This window comes from Dromiciops gliroides, chromosome 5 (genome assembly GCF_019393635.1).
Source record: "Dromiciops gliroides isolate mDroGli1 chromosome 5, mDroGli1.pri, whole genome shotgun sequence".
Taxonomy (NCBI): domain Eukaryota; kingdom Metazoa; phylum Chordata; class Mammalia; order Microbiotheria; family Microbiotheriidae; genus Dromiciops; species Dromiciops gliroides.
The window spans coordinates 291,265,765-291,287,551 of NC_057865.1; the positions used below are offsets into that span (position 1 = coordinate 291,265,765).

Consider the following 21,787-nt stretch of genomic DNA (forward strand, 5'->3'; position numbering starts at 1 on the left):
AGAGGCCTTGTGGAATCTGTCACTCCCCGTGGCCCCACCTCTTCTGCTTCAGCCCAAGGTCCTAACAAGTCCCCTTAAGGCATCCAGGGTGGCCTTTGTGTCACAACAGCAAATAGTCTATCCTTCAATGCCCACTTAAAGCCTTCAGCATTCACTGAGAGTCCATTGTGTGTCAGGGACCCTGTTAAGCCCCTACCCTCAGGGAGTTTACATCATCCAAGGATACAACAGGTGAACAAATGCGGAAAGTGGAGAAGGGCAGAGAGCTCCTCCCACAGCCTCCATTGAAGGAGAGCACCCAAGCCAGCCTTCTCTTCATCTCCCACAGGAGCGGCTAGGTGGCACAGTGGAGTCAGGAGGACCTGAGTTCAAATCTCACCTCAGACATTTCCTAGCTGTGTGACCCTGGGCAAGTCACTTAACCCCAATTGCCTTAACCATCCAGTGCAATCTCTAATCGTTCTGATGTGTATCTTGCCACTGGACCCAGATGGTTCTGGAGGAGAGAGTGAGGTTGGTGACTTTGCACAGCCCTCCCTCAAATACAATTCAGTGCAAGTCATGAGAATGAGGGACAAACAATAACAATAATCCTTTCCCACCAGGCTGTAATGCTCTAGATTTCACCTCCCACCCTCATTCTGCCCCCTCCTTGTGGCGTCCTTTTATGTGGTGTCTTCTGGCATTAGACTGTGAGCTCCTCGAGGGCAGGGCCTGTCCTTTGCCTTTCTTTGTATCCGCACTGCTTAGTGAGAGCCTGGCACACAGTAGGGGCTTCACAAATGTTTACTGGCCGACTAAATAAGGAAACACAAGACAGCTCCAGGAAGGAAAGAGCACTGACAACCAGGGCTCAGGTATAATGTCTCCTCTTGCCTTGATCCCTAGAGGTTAACCTCTCTCATGATGCCCCTGTGGTGAACAAAATGGATAACTGCATAGCTGGGTGGGTTACATTGGTAGAAGGCTGAACCTGGGAAATGTTGGTCAATGGATCGGTGCCAAGGGGGTCTCCAGCAGCAGAGCACAGTGCTCAGCCCTCTGCCCTTGCCTCTTATGCATTCTTATAAATGACTGACAAGGTTATCAAAGTTGTGGACGGCGTCAAATTGGCTACTGGACAACAGAATTAGGATCCCAAAAGACCTCAACAGTCTGGGACCAAATCGAATGAGATGAAATTTCAAAGATAAGAATGGGGGCAGCTAGGTGGTACTATAGTGGATAAAGCATCAGCCCTGGATTCAGGAGGACCTGAGTTCAAATCTGGCCTCAGACATTTGACACTTACTAGATGTGTGACCCTGGGCAAGTCACTTAACCCCATTGCCACACACACACACACACAAATAAGAATGTAAAGTTCTCTACTAAGTTTCAAAAAGGAAATAGCATGGGAAGTATATAGCATGAGGGATGTCCTGTAGACACCTCAACTTTGAACTGGATGTCCATCTCAACCCCAACACACCCCAAACTGGACTCCCAAACTCAATTCTCTCCTGAACATTCCTCTTTCTGTTGAGGACCCCACACCCTTCCAACCACCAAGAAAGTAAGGGATGGAGGTGGGGGTGGCAGTAGGGAGATAGTACCTAAGTCTAAAGAATGATTTTCCTAAAGTACAGCTCTGACCAGGCCATTCCTCTCCATGATAAATATCTATGGCTCCCCAGTATCTCCATGATAAAGTAAAACTCTTGCATTATTCAGAACTTGGCCCCAAACTATCTTTCCAGCCTTATCCAATGCTCCCCCTTCTTTTGCATTCTTCTCATTGTCCTTCAGGAGATGAGCTCCATTTCCTGCCTGCCCCTTTGCCCGAGCCAGTCCCTCTTCTTGGAATCCCCTAATCCCTCTTCTCTGTCCTTCAAGGTTCAGCCCAAACATGCCCTTCTCCAAGAAATCTTGGAGATCCTTCCCTTTCACCTCAAATCACCAGCTATCTGCTTTGGACCTCTTTATGTCCCTAAATATGTCCCTGTCGGCTCACGCCCCTGGCTGGCCTGGGGATTCCTCAAGGGCAGGGACTGTTTCACTCTTATTAGGGATCCTCAGCACCCAGCACAAGACTTGGCCCACAGTAGGCACTTGATACATGCTTCCTGATTGATACACAGTAGGCACTTGATACATGCTTCCTGATTGATACACAGTAGGCACTTGATACAGGCTTTCTGATTGATACACAGTAGGCACTTGATACATGCTTCCTGATTGATACACAGTAGGCACTTGATACAGGCTTCCTGATTGATACACAGTAGGCACTTGATACAGGCTTCCTGATTGATACACAGTAGGTACTTGATACAGGCTTCCTGATTGATACACAGTAGGCACTTGATACAGGCTTTCTGATTGATACACAGTAGGCACTTGATACAGGCTTCCTGATTGATACACAGTAGGCACTTGATACAGGCTTCCTGATTGATACACAGTAGGCACTTGATACAGGCTTCCTGATTGATACACAGTAGGCACTTGATACAGGCTTATTGATTGATACACTTGATGCATGTTTATAGGTCGATTGTAATAAACACTTAGGAATTTTAGTTGATTTAATGGTGAGTATAAGTCATCATGTGGCTTCCAAAGAATGTAATTCACTTAGGATGCATTCATAGATATTCCACAAGGAGGCAGTACAGTTCATGGGAAAGAGTGCTGGACTTGGAGTCAGAGGACCTGAGATGTAATGTCAACCCTGCTACTTATTACCTGTGTGACCTTGAGTTGGTTATTTCACTTCTCTGGGCCTCAGTTTCTCCACTTAAAATACGAAGGGCTAGCACTTTTGGGGGGGGCAGGGAAATGAGGGTTAAGTGACTTGCCCAGGGTCACACAGCTAGTAAGTGTCAAGTGTCTGAGGCTGGATTTGAACTCAGGTCCTCTTGAATCCAGGGCCAGTGTTTTATCCACTTCGCCACCTAGCTGCCTTCTAGGGCTAGCACTTCTAAGCCCTCTTCCAGTGCCACAGCAATGAGCCTATGGTCTTAGCAGCCAGAACAAAGGAGGTTGGCCTATGTTGGTCAGATTCCTCTCCCTCCCAAACTAATGTGCTCAATACCATCACTGTGTTCAAGAGTGATAACAGCAAGCCAGGGCACACCAAAGGAGGGCAATAAGGACAGGAGAAGGGATCTTCAAAGTCTCACATGGGAGGCACAGTCAGAAGAAGCAGGAGACTTTAGCCTGGAGAAGAGCTGGCTCAGGAGGAACATGATGACTCCATCCCCCACTCGACTCATTCTCCCATCCATTTGTCACAGCACCACCAGAGCCATCTTGTGGATGCACAGGCCATGGGATCTGACAAGAGTCTTCCTCCCATGGGAAACAGATCCCCTGGGCTCATGAAGGCCACGCTCAGGTACAGGTCCGGGTAGATGCTGGCGTGATGGAAAGGTTTCAAGCACTTCCAGCTCTGGTGATGAACTGTGTCCACTGGCCAAGGAGCAGCCTGAGCAGTGAAAGCCATTTCCCCGAAAGCCAGACAAATTTTGGCTATGGCAACCCAGGAAAAAAATTCCAGACAATAAAATGGCCCCTGAAGGGCCCTGCTGGCATGGCGGTGGTGGACAGGGCAAATGGGACTAAAAAGGACACCACTGTTAATACATTAATTTAACTGCTGGCACTCTGAATGTCAAGTCAACATTACTGGAGGAATTGGCTCTTATCAATATTGACTTTCTCCCTGTAAATGAGGCAAGGAGATAGAAGGAAAGTGCAGCTAAATGGAAAGATAGCTCACAGTTCCTCCTTGGGGAGACAACTCCAGAACCAGGCAGAGCTGGTTTGATCCTGTGTCCAAAGGCCACCAGGAGGATCATATCCCGGGCAAGTGCTCATTTAGGCTAGCAGGGCTCACAACAAGCACAAGGAAACAGACCCCACCAAGGAAGATTTAAAAGTGCAGCTTACGAATCAGCATCTGTTGCAGAAGGAAAAGAAGTAGAAGAATTCTAGGAAAACCTCCATGAGACCCTGCACATCTTGATAAATATCTACTTAAGTATTCGGTATCTTCAGTGGAAAGGTTGACATAGAGGGAGGAGGGAGAAAACTGCCCCCCCCCCCCGTTCCCAGCCTCAGAGTCACCTCCCAATTCTTCCTCTCCCTCACCCCCTTACCAATCAATGTCCAAGTCTTGCTGTTGAACAGCCAACAAACCTCCATCTATTATCCCCTCCCTCCATTCCTGCAGCCACCCCCCTGGTCATGCCAGGGCTGTTAAAGCAGCGTCTTCATCAGCCACCAGTCTCTAGGCTCTGCTGTTACTGGACTGATATTCCTAAAGCACAGATCTGACCGCAGCACCTCCCTGCTCAAGAAGGTCCAGGGGCTCCCATTGCTTCTAGAATAGGCATTTAGAGTCCTTCACAATCTGGCTACAAACCTTTCCGGGCTCTCTACCCTGACCCCTGACCCCCCACCCTGCCCGGCTCCTATTAAGTCTAATTCCAGCCAAGCAAGTCTAATTTTAGTTCCTCTCAATGTGGATCTAACAGTCAGTCATACTCCCCCTGACCTGTTTGTAGGACAAAGGTCTCAGATCCCCTCCTCCCCCTCAGGTTAGCAAGGTCACATGGTTCAAGGAGCCCTGGTCTCAATAAGGTCCGCTCCAGAGTTGTGTCCATATAAGGAAGTATAAGGTCCACTCCTGAGTTATGCCCATACAAGGAAGAGGGGTGGGAATACTGCCTTCCGATTAGCTAGTTTTTGTTCATAGATTGTAACCCTTGAGTAATTGGACCATTGATGAAAAAGGGGAGGGTCCATTTGCATTAGGGACTAGGGTATAAAACAGGGCCTGGGAGCCCCCTTTCTGGGCACCCACTAGCTGCACACAAGGGTGCCTCCTTCTCATGAGAAGAAAATAAAGCCTTTGTCACTTTGCTGCTGAGTTCCTGAGAATTATTGAGAAGAGGATGGATTTTCCCCTCACACTTATCCATGACATTCCAGCTCTCATCCCCAGGCCTTTGCAATGGCTGCCTCCTCCCTCATGCCTGGAATGTATTCTCCCCTCACCTCTGCCTCTTGGAATCCCTAGCTTCCCCCAAGGTTCAGCTCAAGTGAGCCTGTTCCAGTGTAGGACTTGTATAGCTTGCCCCAGGACAAAGACTTGGCCATCCGTTTCCCAGGCTTGCCCTCCACCCCTTCTCCAGGTGGCCTATTCCACACATGACCCATCCAATCACCTCCCAGTTTCAGGCTTCGCTCTCCCCTCTCTAGCTCTGAGTCCTCCTTAGGCTTTCATTTCCTGTTCCCTGACCAGGCTCCCCAAGGCCATAGCTCCTGCATCCCAGGGTTTCTAGGACACAGCATCACTGCCTGCTACACTGTTGGACCTTGAGAAGGACTCTGACTAGCTCAATCGTACATCTCCCTCAATGGGGCTCTCTCCAACTGCTGATGTTCTGTCTGCAGTCATCCCTCAATGCTCGCATGCTCCCAGCCACCCAAGTGACTCTGAGTTCCTAGCTGCCAGGGTGCAGACCTTCTTCCCCTTCCCCAGATGTCTGCTTCCTTACTGCTCTGTTAGATGTCTGTGTGCCTTTCCCAGTGCCCTCTGCTACGACTGTTCCGTAACCAACAGACTTCCTTTCATCTTACACCTCGCCTTTCTTGTGCTTTTCCATCTGTTGGTACTCACTGAGACCCGACTTCCTCTGAAAAATGACTTCCCTCCCCACTTTCCACTACTAGCTACACTTTCTCCCTGTTTACAGTGGGGTAGATGGAATACTTATAGCTCCCGTGGCTACTTCCACATTCTCCCTCAAACTTCTATCACTCAGCAACCTCTCCTCCTCTGTTATCCTCCTTATTATTTAGATATTTTGGCATTTTTTAACTTTTGTGCTCCAAATTCTCCCCCTCCCTTTAGCCCCTCTGGGAGCCACTGAGAAGGCAAACAATATAATATCAATTATACATGTGAAATCATGCAAAGCATTTCCATATTAGCCATGCTGTAAAAGAACAGGCAAAACAACCAAGGAAAGTGGAAAAAATGTATTTCAATTTGCTCTTAGAGTTCATCAGTTCTCTCTTTCCGGAGAGGGTTAGCATTTTTCATCATGAGTCCTTTGAAATTGTCTTGGATTGTTTTTGTAACTGTCTAAATTGTATTGATCAGAGAATTTGCTTATGATATCTATCATCTTTTCTGTCTAAATCACATACCCCCCCCCAAAAAAAATCACTTACCCATTTTGACTTTATCTTGGTATACTGGGTGAGATATTGGTTTATGCCTAGTTTCTGTCGAACTGTTTTCCAGTTTTCCAACAATCTTTGTCAAATAGTGAGTTCATGCCCTAGAAGCCAAGGTCTTTGGGTTTATCAAACACTAGATTACAGTGATTGTGCACTACTGTGTATTGTATACAAATCTATTGCACTGATCATTCACTCTCATTATCAGCCAGTACCAGATTGTTTTGATGATTACCACTTCGTAATATAACTTCAAATCTGGTACTTTTTCCTTCATATTTTTTTATGGATTCCCTTGATATTCTTGATTTTTTGTTCTTCCAGATGAATTTTGCTATTAATTTTTCTACCTCTATAAAGTAATTCTTTGGTGGTTTGATTGGGATGATGCTAAATAAGTAAATTAATTTAGGTAGAATTGTCATTTTATTATATTGGATCAGCTTACCAATAAGCAATGAATATTTCTCTAGTTGTTTAGATCTGTATTTGTGTGAAAAGTGTTTTGTAATTGTGTTCATATAGTTCTTGGGTTTGTCTTGAGGGGTAGACTCCCAAACATTTTGTATTATCTGCAGTTATTTTAAATGGAATTCTCTTTCTGTCTCTTCCTGCTTTGTTATGTTGCTGATGATTTATGTGGGTTTATTTTATATACTGCAACTTTGCTAAAGTTAGTAGTTGTTTCAACTAGTTGTTTAGTTTCTCCAGCTCTCTGAGTATACCATCAATCATCTACAAAGATTGATAGTTTTTGCTATTTTATAAATCTTCAGGAGGTTAGAGGCTTGCTATCCAAGAGACACCAGACCACTATGAGCATCCTCTCTCATAAAGGATATTTTGACCTCTGTGGAACAGGGCATTGTTCCAGTTCCAGAGAGAGGCCAGTCCTCCTCCTGGTGACACTTAATGAGCAGAGCCATCCGTCCCCAGCAGTGCCTGGATACCTTCTCCAGAACCTAAGATCAGAGGATCAGAGATTCGGAGATGGAAGGAACCTAACAGGGCATCTTAACTGACAAAATTGAAAAAGTCTCCCAGACAGCTGGAATTGGATTCCAACTCCACTTTCTGGATTCTCTTACATCCACAAACAAGGTTTCATAGACAAGATGCTTCACCTAATGTACAAAAATACTGACATTCCCATTGTGTTCAAATTGTAATCAGAGAAAACACCATCCACTTTGACATGGCCGCCATTTTTATGAGTTCTGTTTTAGTTGGGTATTTTTTTTTTTGAAACTTATCAAATCGTAACTGTCTTTCCTGACCATAAGTGCCACAAATCATTGAAGAGAGCTCAGCAAAAGGTTATGGGATTCCTTCCTATGGGATTCGAAAAGGCTTTTCTATTAAAGGCCAGCAATACATCTCCAGGATGCTGAAATTAACTGTATGCTTCCTTTTGCCTTAGTCTATAAAGATACGGGAATATTCACTAGCATTTGTGAGAGAAGAAAACAATGCCATTTTTAAAAAAAGCAATCTGGGTAGTTGGCAATAACTGAATAAAAGATTTTTCTTTTTCTAGAAAGGATTAAATACAATCCTGCCCTAGGGCAGTATGACAGACTGAACTTCAAGTCTCTGGAGATTACTGCCGTCTCCTCAAAGAGACCCTCCCTACAACACCCCCCCCAAAAAAACCCCACATGCTATGCAGACATCAGGCTCCCTTATTCTGATTCCTTCTCATAGACAAATTCTCATAGTCTTCCTTCACTGTCACCAGGTAGCTGTACACTCAGAGGCAGGTGACATGCTCTTTCATTATAAGCCTCTTTGCTGACTCCTAAGTTTCAACTCATTGTAGCTCGGGATCCTGTTAGCTTTTGTATTGGTTTCTGGGCATCATTCCATTTTGATTTGGGTATAACACAAGCTGTGTACACTTCCAGCAGAGAAAGCCCCTGAACACACAAAAACTCTGAATGCAGAGCGTGACCAGGGACAAGTGGATAAACTTCCAGGGCTGCTGGATGATTCCCCCCCCCCAAAAAAAAAAAGGTTATCAGCAATATTGAAAGAAAAAAATATTTATTGGAATGGAAGCCAGAGATAAGAAGTTATTAAGGGATAATGGAAGTGAAGCAGGGAAGAAAAAATGTAATTATTATATCCTGAAGTTAAACTTTGGGTGCTTATCCCAATCACAGTAAGCCTTCTGAGAAATCCTCGTCTACATCAGCTTCTTCTGTCAATATTACCATGGCTACATCTACTAATGTTGCCATGATCCTTTAGAAAAGCATTTCCTCACAAAAAATGAAGAAATAAAGGATATTATTAGAAACTATTGTGCTCAACTATATGACAACAAAACCAGCAACTTAAGTTAAATAAATGAATATTTACACAAATACAAAATTTCTAGATTAAAAGAAGATGAAACAGAGAACTTAAAATCCAATCTCAGAGTAAAAAAAAAAAATGAACAAGTTATAAATTAGCTCACAAAAGGAAAAACTCCAGAATCAGATGGTTTTATAAGCAAATTGTATCAAACATTCAAAGAACAATGAATTCCAATCTTACATAGTTTCCAAGAGTAAGGAAAGAAGGGGTACTACTAAATATTTTCTTTTTTTTTTTTTTGGCGAGGCAATGAAAGTCAAATGACTTGCCCAGGGTCACCCAGCTAGTAAATGTCAAGTGTCTGAAGCCAGATTTGAAGTCAGATCCTCCTGAATCCAAGGCCAGTGCTCTATCCACTGTGTCACCTAGCTGCCCCCAGAATATTTTCTATGATTCAAATATTATCTTGATAACTAAATCAGGGGGAGTCAAAACAGAAAAAGAAAACTATTGACAAACATCCCTGATGAATATACCTGCAACATTTTAAATTAAATACTAGCAGAAGGGCTACATCAACATAGCACAAAGATCATATGTTATGACCAAGTTGGATTTATGCCAGGAATACAGGGTTGGTTCAATATTAGAAAAACTACAAACATAATTAACAATGTTATGTGAATTATACAAATACTATGAACAACAAAAATCATGTAATTATATTGATTAATACAGAAAAGGCTTTTGAGAAAATACAATTAACGTTTTTGTTTAAAAAAATAGAAAACATAGAAATAAAATTAACTTTTCCCTACCATGGTAAATAGTATATACATATATACATACACATATATGTATATACACCAAAAGCAATCATCATATATAATGAAAAGAAATTAAGAGTCCTTCCCAGTAAGATCAGGGGCAAAACAAGGATGTCTGTGGTCACTCTTTTGATATAGAGCTAGAAATGTAAGCTATAGTGATAAGACCAGAAAAAGAAATTTAAGGAATAAACATAGGCAAAGGAGAAACAAAATTATCATCTTTTTACAAATGATATTATGGTTTACTTAGAGAACCCTCGATAGTCAACTAAAAATTAAGAAATAATAACTTCAGAAAAATTACAGGATATAAATTTAATCCACATAAGTCACCAGTATTTATGTAGATTACTAACAAAATCCAGGAGGAAGATATAGAGAAATTCTACTTAAAATAACTACAGAATATATAACATACTTTGGAGTCTACCTACCATAATATACACAGGAACTGTACAATTACAACTACAAAATGCTACAGGAATAAAAATTAATTGAAGTGACATTAATTGCTTGTGGTAGACTGAAATGTATAATAAAAATGACAATATTACTTAAAATAATTTACTTACTTAGTGCCATACCAATCAAATTACCAAAGAATTACTTTATAGAACTAGAGAAAATAATGAAATTCATCTGGAAGATGAAGAATCTGAAGGGACATAATTTAAAAAGTAGAAATGGAGCCCATCAGTGCCAGACCTTAAACTATGATATAAAGCAGTAACCATCCAAACATCTTAATAATGGTCACAAAATAGAGAGGTTGATCAGAGGAACAGATTAGGTACACAACATACAGAAGCAAATTAATCTAGTGGTGGGGGCAGCTAGGTGGCGCAGTGGATAAAACACTGGCCTTGGATTCAGGAAGAGCTGAGTTCAAATCCAACCTCAGACACTTGACACTTACTAGCTGTGTGACTCTGGGCAAGTCACTTAAACCTCATTGCCCTGCCCCCCCCCTCAATTAATCTAGTGGCCAATAAACCCAAAGATCCCAGCTATTAGGGTAGGGATTCACTGTTTGGCAAAAACTGCTGGGAAAACTGGCCAGTAGTCTTGCAGAAATTAGGTTTGGACTAGTATTTTATACCACATACCAGATAAGCTCCAAATGGATATATAATCTAGCTAAAAAGGATGACCTTATAAATAAATTAGAGGATCAAGGAAGAAATTAACCCCAAGGACATATGGATAAGGGACTAAACAAGGGATGAAAGTGATAACAGAAAATAAAATACAATTTCAATCACACAAAATTAAAGTCTCTGCACAAATTCAAAGTCGTTAAGATTAGAAAGGAAATCATTGAGGAGGAAAAAATCTTTGCAGCAAAAATTCTCTAATAAAGGCCCCATTTATCAATGAGCCAGGTTTATAAAAGTAAAGGCCATTCCCCAGTTGATAAATGGTCAAAAAATATGAACAGGTATTTATTAAGAGAAGAAATCCAAGCTAAAAATGCTCCAAGTCATTAATAATTAGAGAAATGCAAATTTAATCAACTCTCACACCCATCAGAGTGGCAGATTTGACCAAAAAAATAGGAAGATCACACGGGTTGCGAAGGGCTTCTTTAAAATAGGCATATTAAAGCACAGTTTGCAGAGGTATTAATTGGTCCAACCATTTGGGAAAGCAATTTGGAACTTTATGCACAAAAAGTAACTAAATTGTGCATCTGCTTTGAACGACTGATACCGTATACTACTAGAGCTATATCCCAAAGAAATCAAAGAATATACAATATGTACAAAGAATATATACAAGGGGGCGGCTAGGTGGCGCAGTGGATAAAGCACCGGCCTTGGATTCAGAAGTACCTGAGTTCAAATCCGGCCTCAGACACTTGACACTTACTAGCTGTGTGACCCTGGGCAAGTCACTTAACCCCCATTGCCCCGAAAAAAAAAAAAAAGAATATATACAAGAATATTTATAGCATCTTTTTGTGGTGACAAAACTAGAAACTAAGAGGTTCCCATTAATTAGGGAATGGATGAACAATATGATGACACGATGTAAGAAATGGAGGAGAAGGTTCAGAGAAACATGGTAAGACTTGTATGAAACAATGAAGAGTGAAGTGAACAGAATTAGGAAACAATTTCTACCAGAACACCAATTTAAGAAGTCTGATGAACTAAATGATTAACTATGGTTCCAGAGATGATAAATGACAATGAAGATTACTTTCTGACAAAGAAGTTGTCAGTTCAATATGCAGAATGCAACACATATTTTGGGCATTGTCAATATGAGAATTTATTTTGTTTATGTATATTATCACAAGGGTTTTTTTTCTTTTGGAGGAGAGGTGGGAGCAAGTGAAAATAAAAGCTTGTTAATTTTAAAAATTAACTTAAAAAAAACCAAGAAAAGTATTTTCCAAATTTTTTTGCCCACTGAGCACTTATAGGTTTGAAATGCAGCTATAAAATCCATACATATGAATGCCAGGATATGTAAATCTCCCCAAGATAAAGAGGGCAGGGTGAGCAAGTGGTTACATATTTAATATAGACATAATTTCATATTTAATATTTTAGAAAGAGTGCAATCACATGTTCTCATGTAATCCTTATTCACACAGACACATACTGTAGAAAACATTGGTCTAGACTGTAGCATATACAACAGAGTTCCCTTTAAATTCTTACATTTCAGAGGAGTGATTCAAAGTGATTTCTAAATAAAATTTAAAAACAACTCAGTTGTATATCTTCACACACCCTTAGTTAAGCCACTTTTCTCTTTGTCCTCCAAATGCATGGTACTCATCCCTGTAGCAAAGGAGGTGTCTTTTTTTTGGGAGGGTGAGGCAATTGGGGTTAAGTGACTTGCCCAGGGTCACACAGCTAATACGTGTCAAGGGTCTGAGGTCGGATTTGAACTCAGGTCCTCCTGAATCCAGGGCCAGTGCTCTATCCACTGCGCCACCTAGCCGCCCCAGGAGGTGTCTTTATACTGTTTCCACATCTGAAATACATATCCTCCTCCCTTCCAACCTACGAGACAGAGGAAAGAATGCCTGCCAGGTTTGGAGTCCAAGGTTCTGGGTTCAAATATAAGCCTTCCTATTTAGTGTAGTGTTGGTGCCTGTGTGGGCCTCATTTTCTGGTGTGTAAAATAAGGCGGGACTAAGCAATCTTAACATTCCTTCCAGTGCTAAAATTGCAGGTCTCTAGTCTCTGATCTAAAATTTACTCCTCCTTCAAGGCCCAACCTAACTCCCACTTTCAGACCTCTTCAGGATGATTTATTCCTTCTCTGAGTTCTTGTACTTAGAGTCAATCACACACAGTTAAGCACTTAATTGTTCTCTAATGTTTTCAAGTGTATTAGTGCTTTGCAAATCTTAAAGCAGTATATAAATGTCAGTTATTCTTATTACCATTATTTGGATAACACCATAGATTGCAAAGAAGCATGAAGGATGATCCTTGCCCAATGAGATGAACACACATTACCAAGTTAAAGAACAGCACAGAAAAGGCATTGTTATATTACATTCCTTCGCATAGGGATCTTCTTTAGAGCCGTCCAACACTAATTTGAAAGCCTGCCTCTTGGCTATCTAGTGTCAGACTCAGGGCCCAATGTTGTCTTTGCCTCAGTCTACAAGAATGGGAGTTCAGTATCTTGCTTTCCCCTAAAGTGAGGCAAAAGCAGAGAATGTAATGGGCACAATTGCACAGAAAGTTAGAACACCTGCTGTCATTCAGGACACTTATTTGACTTCCTAGACGGTCACTATTATCTTCATTGCTTCAAGCCTATTAAGGTTACGTTAGATTTTTTAAAAATTAATAAAGTATTTTATTTTTTTCCCGTTACATGTAAAGATAGTTCTCAACTTTTGTTTATACAAGCTTTCCAATTTCAGATTTTTCTCCCTCCCTCCCCACCCTCCCCCCTCTCCTAGACAGCAGGTAATCTGATATAGGTTTATATATATATATATATATATATATACATACATATATATATACACATAATAACATTAATCATATTTCTGCATTAGTCATGTTATAAGAGAAAAAGAGCAATGATGAAAAACCTCAAAATAGAACAACAGCACCAAAAACAAAAGAAATCGTATGCTTCATTCCAGCATCTATACTCCACAGTTCTTTTTTTTTTCTCTTGGATTTGGCGATCTCTTCTATCATGAGGTCCTAGAACTCTTCTGTGCCATTGCATTGGTGAGAAGAATATAGTCCATCACAGTAGATCAACACTCGATGTTGATGATACTGTGTACGATGTTCTTCTGGTTCTGCTCATCTCACTCATCATCAGCCCATGCAAGACCCTCCAGGTTCCTCTGAACTCCTCCTGCTCATCGTTTCTTACAAGCACAATAGTATTCCATCGTATTCCTATATCACAACTTGTCCAGCCGTTCCCCAATGGATGGGCATCCTTCTTCGACTTCCAGTTCCTTGCCACCACATACAGAGCAGCTATCGATATTTTTGTACATGTGGGTCCCTTTCCCCTTTCCAAGATTTCTTTGGGAAAAAGACCCCAAAGCGGTATGGCCGGGTCAAAGGGTATGGACAGCTTTATCGCCCTTTGGGCATAATTCCAAATTGCTCTCCAGAATGGTTGGATCGGTTCACAGCTCCACCGACGATGCGTTAGTGTTCCAATTTTCCCACAGCTTCTCCAACACGGATGATTTTCCTTTTTGGTCATTTTAGCCAATCGGATAGGTGTCAGGTGGTACCTCGGAGTGGCTTTCATTTGCATTTCTCTAATCCATAGTGATTTAGAGCATTTTTTCATAGGGGAACAGATAGCTTTGGTTTCTTCATCGGAAAACTGCCTGTTCCTATCCTTTGACCATTTCTCAATTGGGGAATAACTTGGATTCTTATCCATTTGATTGAGTTCCCTATCTATTTTAGAAATGAGGCCTTTATCAGAAGTACTGGCCACAAAAACGGTTTCCCAGCTTTCGGCCTCCCTTCTGATTTTAGACGCATTGCTTCTGTTTGTACACATGTTTTTTCATTGAACGTCATCGAAATCATCCATTTTGCATTTTAGAATATACTCTGGGCAGCTAGGTGGCACAGTGGATAAAGCACCGGCCCTGGATTCGGGAGTACCCGAGTTCAAATCCGGCCTCAGACACTTGACAATTACTAGCTGTGTGACCCTGGGCAAGTCACTTAACCCCCATGGCCCCGCCAGGGGGAAAAAAAAAAAAAAGAAAAGAAAAGAATAGACTCTATCTCTTGTTTGGTCATCAACTGTTTTCCTTTCCAAAGATCTGATAGGTAGACTATTCCTTTCTCTCCTAATTTACCTATGGTATCACCTCTTATGTCTAAATCGTGTATCCATTTTGACCTTATTTTAGTATAAGGTGTAAGATGTGGGTCTATGCCTAATTTCTGCCATACTATCTTCCCCTTTTCCCAGCAGTTTTTGTCAAATACTGAGTTCCTATCCCAGAAGCTGGAGTCTTTGGGGTTTATCAAACACTACATTACTGGTGTCATTGACTACTGCATTTCCTGTGCCTGGCCTATTCCATTGATCTACCCGCTCTACTTTTTAGCCAGTACCAGATAGTTTGGATGACTGCCGTTTTATAGTCAAGCTCCAGGTTTGGTACCGCTAACCCACCTTCCTGTGAATTTTTTTTTTCATGATTTCCCTGGATATTCTTGATTTTTTGTTTTTCCAGAGGAATTTGGTTAGTATTTTTTCTAGCTCTAGAAAATAATTTTTAGGTAGTCTGATTGGTATGGCACTGAATAAGTAAATTCATTTAGGCAGTATTGTCATTTTTACTATATTAGCTCTGCCTATCCATGAGCAATTGATATCTTTCCAATTATTTAGATCTGATTTGATTTGTGTGAAGAGTGTTTGGTAGTTGTGTTCATAGAGTTCCTGGGTTTGTCTTGGCAAGTAGACTCCCAAGTATTTTATATTATCTACCGTTACTTTAAATGGAATTTCTCTTTCTATCTCTTGCTGCTGGATTTTGTTGGTCATGTAGAGAAATGCTGATGATTTATGTGGATTTATTTTATATCCTGCTACTTTGCTAAAGTTGTTAATTGTTTCAAGTAATTTTTGAGTTGATTCTCTAGGATTCTTTAAGTAGACCATCATATCATCTGCAAAGAGTGATAGTTTTGTTTCCTCCTTGCCTGTTCTAATTCCTTTAATTCCTTTCTCTTCTCTGATTGCTAAAGCTAACATTTCTAGGACAATATTAAATAATAGAGGTGATAATGGACATCCCTGTTTCACCCCTGACCTTATTGGGAAGGCCTCTAATTTATCTCCATTGCATATAATACTTGCTGATGGCTTTAGGTAGATACTGTTTATTATTTTAAGGAAAGCTCCCCCTATTCCTAAACTCTCTAGTGTTTTTATTAAGAATGGGTGCTGGGGGCGGGGGCAGCTAGGTGGCGCAGTGGATAAAGCACTAGCTCTGGATTCAGGAGGACCCGAGTTCAAAGCCAGCCTCAGACACTTGACACTTACTAGCTGTGTGACCCTGGGCAAGTCACTTAATCCTCATTGCCCCACAAAAAACAAACAAACAAAAAAACAAAAACAAAAAAAAAGAATGGGTGCTGGGTTACGTTAGATTTTATTTGCCAAAAAAAGGGTTCTTCTCTTTCCACAAATGTTCTACCAAGGAAAATCCTTTCTGCTAATTGAGGGAAAGGGAAAAGTTTTAACTGGACCCCAAATGCTAGAAACTCCACAGTCAAAATGGAACTCAAAACTATAAATAAAAATGTTTATTACTTTAAAAAAAAAGAAACTCCACAGTCTAGGCCTATCGGAATATGGTGAATCCAATGAAACAAAACAAGTATTGATGAAAGACAATCTTTCCCATTCAATGGTTTATCTTCTGAGAAAGTATTTCCCTTGTATCAGCTATAGATATTCCTTGATTCATCAGCACCAACTGAATAGATACTCAGTCCCTAGGGTGTGATTCATACTTTTCTTGCAATGTTAATGCAAGGGAAGTCAGGGTAACCCAATATATGCAAATAGTGTAGTCCCATAACACCAGCCAGGAATACTGGTCATAAGTACATGCTATGAGCTCAAAGTGGGAAGGCCTGTGGGCTGGGGTAGCCCAGAAAACACCTCATGAAAGAGTGGGTCTTGGGCTGGAACAGTAGAATGTGTAGGATTCAGTAAGGGGAGAGGTAAGCGAGTGTATTCTAAGCTACGGACATGGGTGGACAAAGGTGTGGAGGTAGGAACATTCAAGGTGTTTTCTGGGTTCATATAGGAAAGACATGAAAGGTGAGATTGGAAAGGTGGACCTGGGCAAGCCTTCGAGGCATGCAGAATGCCAGGATAAGGAATTGGGACCTCTAGGTAATTAGATTTTGAGCAGAGGAGTTTTAGAAAGGTTTAGATCACTACAGTGTGCAGGATAAATTGGTGAGGGAAGAGGTGAGAGGAAAGGAGGTAATAATTAAGATATGAAATGACAGCAGCCTAGACTCGGGAGGGGGCCATGGGAATGGGAAAGAAGGGGCCAGTGAGAGACAGAACAAAGAAAGACTCAACAGGACTTGCTGACCCTTTGGCTTTGGAAAGTAAAATGAGAATAAATAAACAAAGAAGTTATAGCAGGAAACTCAGGATGGGAGAGCTGTCAGTAGAATTGGGGGAACAAAAGGGATGGATTCCTGGGCCTGAAGCTTTGGAGGACCACACCTCCTCCAAGAAGCCTTCTAGGTGAGCCAGTGACAGGAAGGAGATGGCAGCAGGGGCTGCTGGGCTAAGAAGCTGGAGGGTTAAGCACAGTGAAGGTTTGGGCCCCCTGCTGTGGGAAGGGTACTGAGGAATTAACAAAACAAAAATCATGGAGGCAGCTAGGTGGCGCAGTGGAGAGAGCACCGGCCCTGGAGTCAGGAGGACCTGAGTTCAAATCCGGCCTCAGACACTTCACACTTACTAGCTGTGTGACCCTGGGCAAGTCACTTAACCCCAATTGCCTCACCAAAAACAAACAAACAAACAAAACCCAACACCCAAATCAAAGGACTTCTAAGCACTAAGGTCTCCCTGAGATGAGAGAGCATGAATGTGTTGGGAGCCATCTCTCTGGAATTTCATGCTGTGACTTTAACAATGGATTATTTGTGGATAAAAAAAACAGTTGGGAGACTGGGACCTCAATGTTTTCTCAATGCCTTGTCTTTGGGCCACTTCATTATTTTCTGGAGCTCCATGAGAAGGAGGTTTCTTTCCTAGCACTAGAATGAGTCTTCTTCACTTGTGAGAATGTTGAAGCCCGTGGTTTCCCTGCAGTTTTAGTTTATCTGCACTACCTCTATTTCTTGTCATTGCCGATAACAAAGAGTCACCTGTAGTTTCCCTTTCACAAAGTAAATATCCAAAATACAAGGGGCTCAAGCTGATGCTTCTGTTTGGGGCTGGGCTAACTACTGCTAGGCCACTTTACCTGAATCCCAAAGGTTATATCCTTCTTCACAGTCTTCTGTTGCCAGTGAGGTCAAAGGGATCGTGGGAGATGCTGTTGACAAAAGTTGCTTTGGTTCTTCATCATAAAATACCATCAGATCCTTAAAGAAAACAAGATAGCATCTTAGTTAAACGACAAAGAGCTGTGTCTTGTTTCTTAAGATGGACAAGGACCTTTTAATGTTTTAGTCAACGTTATAATTTAATCATCCACTCAAGTAAAGTAGGAATAAAATATGATGAAAATATTTCAGAGGGTGAAAATATACCAAGTGAAAAACCCAAATCAGATTGCGATAATTTACAAATTTGGTCATGTGCAAATGTGGTTTGTATATGCTTTCCTATTGTCTTCCTAGCCCTAACTGCATTCTTAGCCCACACTGAAGCATGGCTTGTGAGTCATTCAGCATTCAGGTGCCTACCCTTGGTTGCTCTTAAGATTCCTTCAGACAAACCAGTTTAGAAAGAGTTCTTTGCTGCAATTTCAATTCAAATCAAGTTAAGTATTTAGACTTCTGGGTCGTGAGCAACAAGATGGAGGACTAGACAATCTCTCTGATTCTCCACGACCTGTCAAACCTCTACAAAACAGAAATTGGGCACCAAAGATAAAGCAACTTTGAATGTCTCCATGGCTTAGGACACCCAAAATCCAAAAGGAGGTTGAAAAACACATGAGCTGATGTTCACTGCTACTGGGTTCAATCAGCACATCTCCTCTCCCTCACAAGTTATGGGCAGTAAGGCTGCACTAGTATACACAGCATAGAACGTGTAACAAAAACCAACCTACATCCTGCTCTCCCCTCCCTCTTTCCTCTGCAGTGGAGACCCCTGACTCCAGACTGCAGAACTGGGCTTGGGCAGAGACGGACGGCTAGAACAACAGATGGAGCCCTTCAGGAGCAAAAATGTCTGCTGGGGGGTGGTGGAGCAGGAGACAATCCTCTAGTTACTAGTGTGGTAAAGCCCTGAACTGCCTGTGGCCAAGATAGACAACCCTTTAGCCCTGTAGCCCAGGGGAGGCTATGCAGCATTCTAGAAGCCTGAGGGAAAGAACCTAGCATCTAGCTGGGGTCAGTCACTTGGGGCAGAGACCTACGCTGGTGAACCATTAAGAGGCTAAGATGCTTTGAGATTCAGCCCCTAAGAAAACTACCATCAGAAGGGATAGAGTCAGAAAATAGGGGGAAATGGGGGGGGGAAAGACTGACATTACCAAAGATGTTAAGGAGAAAAAAAATCCTTTAACACAAGCAGATAAATCAACAGGAAAGACATTCACAACAGCTCTAGCGAACCGGTTCAGGCATCTATGAATAAATATTGTAAAACAAAGGGAAAATAATCCAACACTCAATGAGACAAAGGACCCCGTGGAAGGTAAGGAGATCATGGAACCACAACACACTGATACTGAGCAGTTTAAAAGGGAAATGAGAATTATGAGATCAGACCATGTAATACAAAAATAATGGCCAGAAAAGAAAAACTTGAATCTTTTATGGCAAGTCTTAACCAAAGAAACAGAAGAGAGAATGATAGTTTAGGAATGCAAATATACAGAACTCAAGGACACCCTAGAAGAAGGGAAGCAAAAAACAAGAACATTAAAAGAAAACAAGTTCATTATACAAGTAAACTATATACTATATTGATCTCAAAGACAGGCTGCATAGAGATAACCTAAGGATCATAGGTCTCCCAGAAGAATAGGACAGAACAAAAAAATCTTAACACCATAATGTAGGAAATAAGAGAAGGGAATTATTGCCCAGAACATAGAAAAACGAAATATCAACTAAAAGAATTCACAGATCGTCTCCTGAAAACACACACACACACACACACACAACCAAGGCTACAAATTCCAAGATACATAGTAATTAAATTTAACAATTCAATTCTGAAGCAAGTTCCGCAAGTGATCAGGAAAAAGACCTCCAAATACAAAAGAAAGGAAATTTGAATAATGCAAGACTAGAGCCCACTAGAAAAGGTAGGAGAGAATGGAATAATGTGTTCTAAAGAGCAAAGGAGCTCAGAATGCATTCCAAGGTGAGTGATCCTGCAAATCTGAGCTTGACCATACATGAAAGAATATCAATGTTCAACAATAAAGAGGAATTTGGAACATTTTTAGAAAAAAAATTCAGAACTGAAAAGATTATTTGCTTCTCAAACACCAGAAGTGACAAAAATGAAGGAGTAAAAGAATGCAGCAGCCAAGACAGCAACAGCAACAGAGTAAAGCAGAGAGACAGTAAGAGACTTCTTTCTAAATGTACACAAGGAGACAGGGGTGAAGGCGGAAGACCTATGTAAGGAAGAGTGAAGAGGCAGGTCTGGGCACTATGAGCAGAACCTGTTGACACCCTGTGTTTAGGCAAATCATTTTTTTCTTTGTGAGATTACATTACAACATGGGAGGGGAAATGGAAGAAGGGGAAGAGAGGAACATGTGATGTGCCAGGGTCAAATTTAGATCTATGGGGGGGGGGGGAGGTGAACCCTGTGGTCTCGTTAACAGAAGAGCTTACAGGAGAATAGGTAAGAAGGAGGGGAAAAATAAAAAAAAGAAGGGGGCAGAATTGAAAAAAGAAGGAGGCCTTGTTTTGTTTACAGGAGAGGGGTTCCACTAATGAATACTTCTGTTAGTAAAGCAAGATTTGTCTGTGAAGGGAAATAGTAACCTCTTGCTGGGTATGACCTGAGAAATTTGGTGCTTTAAAAGTCTGTGTCTGGGGCAGGTAGGTGGCACAGTGGATAGAGCACTGGCCCTGGAGTGAGGAGGACCTGAGTTCAAATCCGGCCTCAAACACTTAACACTTACTAGCTGTGTGACCCTAGGCAAGTCACTTAACACCAATTGCCTCACCAAAAAAAAAAAAAAAGTCTATGTCTTACCTCATGAGGGGAAGTTGGAATTCATTGGAGCAACTGGTACCTGGTAGGGGTGCAAAAGCAAGGAACCAGGGAAGATAACTAGGGAATGTTATAGATCTGTGGTGGGCTGCATACTCAGAAACATGGTCAGGGTCTGCCATGGAGCCATGTCCTTTCTGGCACTAGCAAGAACTGGCCTTTTTCTGTGAATGAGGTACAGTGGAAAATGGGAATCCATGGGGCAAGCTTTATGAGGGTATGGCACAAATCATCTAGAGAAGAGAGTCTAGGATGGATGGATATCTTGGAAGTTTCTATTGCAAAAGGATACATAGAATATAGAGAAACTAGATAATTATAGGGGTTATGAATCAGAGGATGGGGGTCTAGAGTAAACAGAAAGAAAGGAAAGATAATGAAGGGAGTGAAAGAAATCCTTTTTGGAAAGAGAAGCAAGAAAAACGAAAATTTAAATATTTCTATTTCTATTTCTTTTGTGTTTTCACAAAAACACAAAAACTGGAGGAAAGGAAGGGGGAATCTACCTGACTAACTGAGAGGAAAAAGAAGGGAAAGAAATAGCTAACCAGATAAAAGAAGAAGATAAAAAGTAACTAGTAAACAAAACCTTAAAGGAAAAGGGGTAACAAATGAATAGAAGGAATCATGAATGAGGGGAAGAAAGTCAGGGGAACAGGGCCACCTTAAAAAAAGATTAAAATAAAGCAACTGAAGAAACATAAGACTGTGTTTACAGAAGAAGGGGGGGCAATCATAACTTGGGGGAAAATATAATTTCAGAGACAGATGGAGAAAAATATAAACTTAACATAACTTTAAATGTGAATGGATTAAACAATCCAATAAGGCCAAAAAAAGAATGGCAAATTGAATAAGAAAACAATACCCTACTATCTGTTATTTACAAGAAACATATTTTAAAAACAGACATACACAAAATAAAACTTAGAGGATGGAAAAAATTTACCACACACCAAGTAAATATTTTTTAAAAGTATGAGTTGCAATCA

The 21,787-nt window shown here is 41.3% G+C and overlaps 1 protein-coding gene across 1 annotated transcript in view; it reads right to left on the reverse strand.

Moving 5' to 3' along the window:
• The window catches only part of ENTHD1 (ENTH domain containing 1), a 114,612-nt gene that overhangs the window by 42,770 nt on the left and 50,055 nt on the right, over positions 1-21,787 (reverse strand). The window contains exon 4 of the mRNA XM_043965142.1: positions 17,848-17,968. Within this exon, the coding sequence (XP_043821077.1) occupies positions 17,848-17,968 (121 nt within the window). The remainder of the gene's footprint in view (positions 1-17,847; positions 17,969-21,787) is intronic.